The following is a 9,961-nucleotide window of genomic DNA, read 5'->3' on the forward strand; positions in this document are numbered from 1 at the left end:
CACCAACCTCTTTTCCTTATGAAAATAACAGGGCGGTACCATGGAGTTATGAAGTCACATCCCATTTAGTCAATCACCAATCAGGCGATAGCTCTAAACCTCAAGGTATTGATGTCACCAAAATTTTAGGAATTGGTGGGATGACCCGGAGTGGTCGAGTATACGCTCCTGAACATCTTATGAAAAAGGAGAGTCATCGAGAAAAAGGGAAAGAAGTTGTGTATCATGCCATAAAAGGACCAGAAATTTGAAAAAAGACAGTGCTTACAGAAGAAGTTAATGAATTTTTGAAGTTTATAAAGTAAAGTGAATATGAGGTGGTAGATCAACTAAATCAAACCCCTTCCAAGATATTTATTCTTTCTTTGTTTTTAAACTCTGAAGCGCACAAAAGGGAACTGATGAAAATTTTAAGTGAGGCCCATGTTACTTATGATATCACTGTCGACCAATTTGATGGAGTTGTCGGTAAAATCACCGCCAGTAGCAGCTTGAGTTTTAGCGATGTTGAATTACCAGCTGATGGAATAGAGCATAATAAAGCATTACATATCTCTATGAGGTGTCGTGATCATATTCTTGCGTGAGTGCTAGTTGATAACGGTTCATCGCTAAATGTCATGCCAAAATCAACACTATCAAAACTATTTGTTGACGTGGCTTGATTTAAGCCAAGTACTACGGTGGTGAAAGCGTTTGATGGATCCAAAAGACAAGTTGTTGGTGAGATTGACCTTCCGATTCAAATCGGACCTCATAACTTTAGAATAACCTTCCAAGTGATGGATATTAAGTCGGCTTACAGTTGCCTTTTAGGGAGACAGTGGATTCACGCTGCTGGAGCAGTGACATCCACTCTCCATCAAAAGTTAAAGTTTATAGTGAACAATAAGCTGGTGATAATATATGGGGAAGAAAATATGATAGTGAGTCATCTATCTTCTACGAGATATATTGAAGAAGCAGAGGAAGCCATAAAGACTTCCTTCCAAGCATTAGAAATCGCCAATGATGTCTTCATGGGTGAAGGTTTTCGTTTAAAAGAACCAAAACTATCTACCATATCATTGAAGTCTACAAAATCCATGTTGGAAGGAGGAGCTTTTGTTAAATTCAAGAAATTGATAGAAATATCAGAAAAGAAGGATAAGTACGGGTTGGGATATCTAGCTATCAAAGCTGATCAAGAGAACGTTGTAAAAGAAAAATGAGAAAGCAAGCTAGCTCGTTGGGAAAACCAGATACCAAATTCACAAAAGATCCCTATTTGTGACATTCATCAAACCTTTCAAAGCGTTGGAATAATGATGTTGATCAAGTGGCTGTTGTAGAAGAGGATCATGTTGATGATGATACCCTCAAATTGGTGTACCCTTGTTCTCCAAACACCAATCTCAATAATTAGAAGATCATCGAGTTTCCCGTGTTTGTTAATTCATGTTCAAAGTTATTGTGTATTTTAACTCTTTTTGCTCTGTCCAAGGCTATAAGGATAACTAATAGGGCACATGTATTTTAATTCCGTATTATTTTTTTTGGCAATCTTTATTCATATTTCTTTTTTTCCTTTATCTTCTTAATTTAAACCATACAGAGTCGAAAATGAATATGTTGAAAATAGCAGCGCTAAAACACTTTCTTGTAATTTTGAACACTCAATTAATCACGCTGATGAGGATTGTGAAGATGATTGTGAGCCTCCCCTAGAATTAAAAAGGTTAATTGAACAGGAAGCTAAGATAATCCAACCCTATCAAGAACCTTTTGAGGTGATCAATTTAGGGACTGAACATAATAAGAAAGAAGTTAAAATTGGCATGTCTATGAAAGAAAGTGAACGAGAAAAGCTGGTTAAAATTTTATTTGATTATGTGGATGTCTTTGCATGGTCATATCAGGATATGCCTGGGCTAGATACTAACATAGTTGAACACAAGCTACTACTCAAGCCTGAATATCAAAACCTCCAATTTTAGTGCCTTCTATTCCTGGGAAACCGCTTATTATGTATCTGACAGTACTTGACGAGTCAATGGGTTATGTACTGGGGTATCATGACGAATCTGGTAAGAAACAACATGTTATTTATTATTTGAGCAAAAAGTTCACCAGCTGCGAAACAAGGTATTCACTACTTGAACGAACATGTTGCGCATTAGCATGGGCTGCTCGTCGGTTGAGGCAATACATGTTATGTCATACAACTTGGTTGGTGTCTAAAATTGACCCAATCAAGTATATCTTTGAGAAACATGCTCTTACTGCAAGAATTGCCCGTTGGCAGATGTTGTTATCAGAATACGATTTGGTATACGTTACACAAAAGCTATAAAAGGAAGTGCCCTAGCAGAGTATTTGGCCCAACAACCTGTAGAAGATTATCAATCAATGCAGTGTGAATTCCCCGATGAAGGCATCATGACTTTATTTCAACAGAATGAATCACCTGATAAAGAAAAATGGACGCTGGTGTTTGATGGTGCTTCTAACGCGTTAGGTCATGGAATTGGGGTCATTTTGATTTCCCCAGAGAACCAGTTCACTCCATTTACTACTAGGTTGTTTTTTGATTGCACAAAAAATATAGTTGAATATGAAGCATGTGTTATGGGAATTACAGCAGCTATTGAATCAAAGGTAAAAGTTCTTGAGGTATATGGAGATTCATTGTTAGTCATCCATCAAACGAAAGGAGAGTGGGAAACGCGAGATTCCAAACTAATTTTGTATCACACCCATATCAAAGAATTGACAGAACACTTCGAGAAGATCACTTTTCACCATATCCCTCGAGAAGGAAACCAATTGGGTGACGCTCTGGCCACATTGTCGTCAATGTTCAAAATAAGCATCGATCAAGATGTGTCGGTTATAAAAATTCAACAAAGGGATAAACATGCATATTTCTTATCAATAGAAGAAGAACTTGATAGAAAGCCATGGTTTTATGATATCAAATCCTATGTTAAGAATAGGGAATATCCATCGGGTATTTCAAATAACGACAAGAGGGTTTTGAGGAGGTTGTTAATGAACTTCTTCTTAAAAGGTGATGTGCTTTATAAGAGGAATCTTGATATGGTTCTCCTCATATGTGTGGATAAAGCTGAAGCAGAAAAGGTCATTCAAGAGGTTCACAAAGGTTCTTTTGGAACTCATGCAAATGGGCACGCAATGGCAAGAAAAATCTTGAGGGCTGGCTATTATTGGTTGACCATGGAATCTGATTGCTTTAGTTACGTAAAGAAATGTCATAAATGTCAAATCTATGCTGATAAAGTACATGTACTTCCCACCTCTTTGAATGTTTTAACATCACCATGGCCATTTTCAATGTGGGGGATGGATGTTATTTGACTCATCGAGCCAAAAGCTTCCAATGGTCACCGATTTATCCTGGTAGCTATTGATTATTTCACAAAATGGGTTGAAGCCGCTTCTTATGCCAATGTGACGAGAAGTGTGGTTGTCAAATTCATCAAAAGAGAATTGATTTGTCGATATAACTTACCAAATAAGATAATCACTGACAATGCGATCAATCTGAATAATAAAATGATGAAGGAGTTGTGTGATAGTTTCAAAATTCAGCATCATAATTCTTCGCCATATCGTCCAAAAATGAATGGGGTTGTAGAAGCAACAAATAATAATATCAAGAAGATCATACAAAAGATGGTGGAGACATAAGGATTGGCATGAAATGCTTCCCTTTGCATTACATGGCTATAAAACCTCTGTGCGTACCTCAACAGGGGCAACTCCTTTCTCATTGGTGTATAGAATGAAAGCGGTATTTCCCATTGAAGTTGAAATTCCCTCGATCAGAGTCTTGATGGAAACAAAACTGGAAGAGGCTGAGTGGGTTCAATCACGATTTGACCAATTAAATCTCATAGAAGAAAAAAGAATGATAGGTCTATGTCACGACCAGCTATATCAAAAAAGACTTAAAAGGCATACGAGAAAAATGTCTGTCCTCGAGAGTTTCAAGAAGGGGACTTAGTGTTAAAGAAAATATTGCCCATAAAAAAAGATTTTCGTGGAAAGTGGACTCCGAATTACGAAGGACCATATGTTGTGAAAAAAATCTTTTTCTGGGGAGCTCTAATACTCGCAGGAATGGATGAAGATGACCTTCCACTTCCAGTAAATTCAGATGCAGTCAAAAAATATTATGCTTAAAAAAATGATGATAAAAAAATAGGCTCGCTAGGTTGAAAACATGAAAAGGCGACCTAGGAAAAAATTAGAGCATCCCGATGGATTGGAACCCCAAATTGTAACCCCTACCTCAATTGTTTTGCTTTCAGTGTAACGAATGTACATTTTTGAATATTGTCATTCAATATTGTACGTTACACTCTTTATATATCAATCCAGTTTCGTTATTGATTGTTCTATTGTTTCAAAATTTTGTTTTATGATAATAAATGTTGGAATTTGAAATATGTGAAAATATAAAAGTACTTTAAATATTTTGACACTTGAAAAATATATACACGGGAACCATTTTAAAAATAATAAGGAGGGTAGTCATTTTAAACAATGGATTTTTGCTTCGCCTCGAAAAAGTGGTCATTCGATAGATACGAAGAGTCATCATGTGGAAACGATATTTGTCTTTATTCATCCATTGAATCTTGGGATGGAGAAGAGCATAAAGATCGGGGAATCAAAGAAATGAACAAAAATTTATCTATAATACATGACACACATAAATCATGCATAATTTACTCATACTCACATGATTCATGCATCTTCATTGACACTTTACCTATACTCAATGCATAACACACGCATGAATCATTCATACTTTATCGTTTGAATTGCAAGTATCATATACTTATTCTCCCTCTTTATCTACCTTCAAGATTGGACCAATTACGATCTACGCATTGGTAAACAGTCCGAAGACGATCACTTTCATTTCTATAGATCTATCTACGCATCGGTAACCAATCCAAAGACTATCATTTTTGTTTCTATAGATCTACCCATCGGTAACCAATTCGAAGAAGATCATTTTAAATTTCTATAGATCTACGCATCGGTAACCAATCCGAAGACGATCACCTTCATTTCTATAGATCTACGCATCGGTAACCAATCCGAAGACGATCATTTTTAATTTCTATAGATCTACGCATCAGTAACCAATCCAAAGACGATCATCTTCATTTCTGTCGATCTACGCATCGGTAACCAATCTGAAGACGATCATTTTTATTTATGTCGATCTACGCATCGATAACTAATACGAAGACGATCATTTTGCACATCTCAATTTTTTTGCATCATTCCCACTTTAACATTTCAATGACATTTTAATACATGTTTTTTTTTTATTGGACAAAATTTTGGTCCTTCTATTTACTTATCTTTTACCTGATAACATGAAAACGAATATCATTGTTATTCATATTTTCATATTTTTCAAGTAAAATATAACTAAATAGGGGCAACTGTAGTACCCCAATTTTGTCAATTTTGTTAAAAACAAATAAAAAAGGAAAATAAATCAAAAAGGAAATATATATTTAAAAAAGGAAATAAAATAATTACAATAAATAGGCTCATCAATTTACAATATCAAATCAAATTACAATTTTAAATTACAATAAAATTTAAACCAAATCAAATTAAACCAGCCTGCTTTGGCTCTATTTTGTTGTTGTCCATATTGTTGCATTTTTGTTTCTGATGCAATATCATGGTTGAGCCACTAGCATTTGCTTTGTAACTAATTAGAGAAACATAAAAGTATAATTTTTACTAGTCAGCCTTAGTACACATGATAAAAACTAAGAGACAAATTTTTTAGTTTAAAAAAAAAACTAAAGGACAAATAAAAGATTAGCAAATAATCAAATAAAAACAAAATAAGCTAAAATTATGAATGCATAAGAGGTGCAGAATAACTCAGATGATGAGCAAAAGGGATAAACACAGACAAAGAAGGAGAAGAGGAAGAAATCGGAGAGAATATCAAAACAGAAATCGCAAAGGTATTTTTCTCTTGTACAATAAATTTGTTTGCTCCTAATCTTCACCACATGATTTTTATTTTGTTATTAAAAATGTACTTTTTTTTTATTTTAAGATAATATTATGAATGAAAAATAAAAATAAGATTAGAAATGGCAAACCTTCGACGATGGTATCACGGTCGCCGTCACGCCGAAACGGCAATCATCCCTTTAAGCGTTGCCGCGTTCTCTCTCTCTCTCTCTCTCTCTCTCTCTCTCTCTCTCTCTAAAATTCGAGCAGTGGAGATTTTTCCTACAATGTTGGAGGACAATGATAGAGAGATAACAACAGTAGCCGTACGGGAAGCCTTGAAGCTGCTACAGCTGCTAGACGGTCAGGATTTGAGGATTCAAGTCGCTAAGGATATCTGTCACCTCACCAAAACATCCAGCGGTTGCCGCCGTAAGCTCCATCAAGTTGTTGCTCCACTTGTCTCAATGCTCCCTATTTGTGTTTTCTGCAAAACGACCGCCCTTCCTCTCTTCAAGTGTGCAGTTTTTTTTTTAGAGTTACTTGCTTTAAACCTTTTTGTTATTATGATAAGTTGCGCCAAAAAAAAGAAGCAAATCTATGTGTTTGAGATTTCAGCCCATTTAGTTTCTTTTTGTGATTTCAAAATTAATTTTGTTTTATAAATAAAAATCAATTTTCATAAAAAAAATACAAATAAATATTTTATTAAAGATTAATTAGATGTGACATCTTTTTAATGAGTTATTAGGACACAAGTGGTACAACTTGATAGTCCTAAAACTCTCTTTATGTATTTATTTATTTATTTTAATGAATTAATCTAAAACCGACTTATAAATTTGATGTGGTATTATTTTTTATCTTTGAGGTGTTAAAACACTTATTGTACAACTTGGTGGTTTTTTTTAAAATTCATATGAAACACAATAATAATATAAAATATTTTAAAAAAATTAGATGTGACATCTTCTTTACTCCTTGAGTCTTGAGACACAAGTTGTACAACTTGATCGTCCTAAAACTCATATTTTAAAATATTTATTCAAATAAAACTCTTTTATTTTTCTATTTTATCAAAAACATTTTTTTTATCACAAGACAAATTTTCTTTAAAACACACTCAACACATCCGCATTTTTTCAAGAAATACATAGCTTTGATTTCTCCATCGCACCGGAAGATACGTAAGAGCAATATCACGTTCTTGTCAAGCACATTAGTAAAAATTTCTTTTTTTGTCATTTATTTGTTAAGCACACATTTATTTCAAAATCATATTAAAAAATTAATAATAATTGTTATTCATATTTAATAATAATGAGAAATAAATATATTTAAGCTAATATTAATCTTGCACAATTAATTAGAGGTAACCGTATTTTAACTCGTAGGGTGCTAATACCTTCCCTACGCATAATCGACTCCTGAACTCAAATTTGGTTTCAAAGACCATTTTTTCTATTTTTAAGGGTTTCCCAATATTTTCCCTATTTTAAAATAAATTTTAGTGGCGACTCCATTGAATTCGAGAAACATTCGAAATTTTAGTCTACGACAAACAGGAGCAATAAAAATAGATGGAGGAGTTGAGACAATTCCATTATCTGACACACGAGAATGAGTCTTAAGTTTGATTTCTTCTGCCCACAATTCACTAACTACTGATTCAACATTAGGAAGGGGGAACGATCAATGTATGCTTTGACAGCTTTCAACTCAGGTGATTCCATAAGAGCTAATTGATCCCACAGATTAGTCATTGCCTAATAGAATTTCTAAATGGTCATATTGTTCTTCTTAAGGGCACTAATATCACTTTCCAACTGATAACGTTTTACAAAGTTAGACTGAACATACAAACGTTTCAAGTGATCCCAAATCTTTTTAGCAGTATCATATTTTGTTAGTTGCACTACCATAGACAACTCAACAAAATTATTAATCCAAGTAATAATTTTTGAATTACTAACATTCCATGTTTTCAATATATTTTGCATATTGAGTTTCATCCTTTTTATCTGTAGGCTTAACAGAAGTTCCATCAACAAAACCCCACGTATCTTTTCCAATCAATTTTTTTTTCATCATATAACTCCAATAAGAGTAATTTTGTCCATTTAGGTGAACACTAACGGCTTGAAGAGAATCATTCTTAGCACCTTCCATAATAAAAAATGACAGGAAAATACGACAAACACAATCACTGAGACAAAATAAATTAGGGATAATCTGGTGCTGTGTTGCGCGAGCACAATTTCTCCTCCTCCAGACGTCGTTTCGCTGATCCAACCGTTGAAGAAGAAGACCTGAATGTTGTGAATCTGCTGTCCAAATATCAGCTCGATCCAACGGTCAATGAATGCGCAATCGATATTTTTCTGATACTGATTTAACAAAATCGGGAATAGGGTTACTCTTTTCTTTTCTCTTTTGGTGGTTGTCTTTCCTATCAAAATAGTCTTTCTCTTCTTTATAGTAGATCCTAAAATCAACCAAAGCTCTGTGATGTCATGTTAACAATGAAAAGAGGAAGAAAAGAGACAACCACTCTAGAGTTTTATAACATAGAATGAACCAAACTTAAGTTAATAGGATTACAATGAGTATATATACAAGAGAATATAAATGTCTAAAATACATTTACTGATGATATTTAATAACATTATCTAACAATAATGATATGCTATAGTTGTATCGAAAATTTAATTATTTGATTGGATAAAGAAAGTCAAAGTTATGAATGAAAAAAATGGAGGATTTTGACTAAAATAAAAAATTTGGAAATTATTTTGTTTATCCGTTAAAAATCAAAAGTAAAATTATTACAGTCTATTTACTTTGTGAAAAATATTTATGTTTTCATTTCTTAAATTTTGAAAATATATCTCCATTAACTAGAAGTTTATCTTATCTCCATAATAATGTTATTTCATTAAGATAAAATAAACACACATTTTATAAAATAAAAATACAAAATATTTTTACATACTAAACTTATGTATTAAATTAATCCAAATGAATTCACTTCCTCTTCATTTTAAAGAGATCCATGCAAAATATGTGAATGCTTATCCGACGCCCCAGTTTTTTAGTTTTTACCGAATTTTAACTTTTTATAATGTAAAATTCACTATCGAATTGTATTCCAATAATGTATTTGAGGGGTGATGAAGCAAAATCGGGGCGCATAAGCATTCAACTATTAATGAAAAAGAAGGCCCACACAAAAAATGAACACTACTTAGCAGCTAAACGCAGTCGTTTACTCTCCTATCAGAAAGAAACAAGTTGGAGTCACATCACTGAGCTACTCAACTGCCCGGAAAACACAGCCGGAATTCCTCGTCGGCCGCTGCCACAAACACTGAGAAATTCCGCCTCAAGGCTTTCCAGCACGATTTGCGGCCGCGATAGCCGCCACGGAAAATTCACAACATTGCTGATAACACCGCTACCTCTACAACACTATTACATAGGTTTTTTTTTTTATGCTGATTTTCTGATTTTGTGTACATATTTTAAGAATTACTTTAAGTTTATTATGATTATTATTATTATTGCCAACTTAGTTGTGCATTTTGTGTTTCTTATAATTTGAAGGTCTTGGTTGTTCCAAGAATGGATTTTGAATCATTTTTTGGGTGATATATACAGAAATTAAGAAGAATCTAGTGAGGAATAATGAATCGAAAATTTGGAGGTGGAAAGCAACCAACTGGGACTCCTTCACTACCTTTGTCTTGTGTTGTTGTTATCTGTTCTCTTCTTGCTGGTGCCTCTATTGTTCACAATATCTATAAACCTAACCTTGTAAGTTTTTTCTTACTAATCACTCTTTCATTATCTTTTCCTTAGTAGCTTTCCATTTAATTTTGTGAGTTAAGTATGTACAACTACAAAGTGTGTGTGTGTGTGTGTTTGTTTTAGTTTTTGGAATTTGAATTGGAATTTGAATGCT

At 33.7% G+C, this 9,961-nt stretch overlaps 2 protein-coding genes across 3 annotated transcripts in view; both read left to right on the plus strand.

Moving 5' to 3' along the window:
• The first annotated feature begins 920 nt into the window (after positions 1-920).
• LOC140919686 (uncharacterized) lies at positions 921-3,783 on the plus strand. Its single transcript, XM_073366295.1, has 5 exons — positions 921-1,193; positions 1,295-1,376; positions 1,977-2,066; positions 2,285-3,023; positions 3,756-3,783. Exons 1-5 carry the CDS (start codon positions 921-923, stop codon positions 3,781-3,783), a joined length of 1,212 nt encoding a protein of 403 aa, XP_073222396.1.
• Positions 3,784-9,172: 5,389 nt separating this feature from the next.
• LOC101509480 (uncharacterized) overlaps positions 9,173-9,961 on the plus strand; it is a 5,322-nt gene continuing 4,533 nt past the window's right edge. The window contains exons 1-2 of one of the 2 annotated variants that reach the window (XM_073365796.1): positions 9,173-9,479; positions 9,658-9,813. In XM_073365796.1, the coding sequence (XP_073221897.1) occupies positions 9,685-9,813 (129 nt within the window). In that variant the 5' untranslated portion in view covers positions 9,173-9,479; positions 9,658-9,684. The remainder of the gene's footprint in view (positions 9,480-9,657; positions 9,814-9,961) is intronic. The other variant, XR_189489.4, reaches the window with a different exon arrangement.

This window comes from Cicer arietinum, chromosome 3, assembly GCF_000331145.2.
Source record: "Cicer arietinum cultivar CDC Frontier isolate Library 1 chromosome 3, Cicar.CDCFrontier_v2.0, whole genome shotgun sequence".
Taxonomy (NCBI): Eukaryota; Viridiplantae; Streptophyta; class Magnoliopsida; order Fabales; family Fabaceae; genus Cicer; species Cicer arietinum.

What these genes read in the sequence shown, in the direction of transcription:
- LOC140919686 (XM_073366295.1), top strand. Translation starts at nt 921, where the DNA reads ATGATAGTGAGTCATCTATCTTCTACGAGATATATTGAAGAAGCAGAG. An exon ending in TCAAAGCTGATCAAGAGAAC is followed by an intron (nt 1,194 to 1,294) that starts GTTGTAAAAGAA and finishes AACCTTTCAAAG; the next exon opens with CGTTGGAATAATGATGTTGA. An exon ending in CCTCAAATTGGTGTACCCTT is followed by an intron (nt 1,377 to 1,976) that starts GTTCTCCAAACA and finishes CTCCAATTTTAG; the next exon opens with TGCCTTCTATTCCTGGGAAA.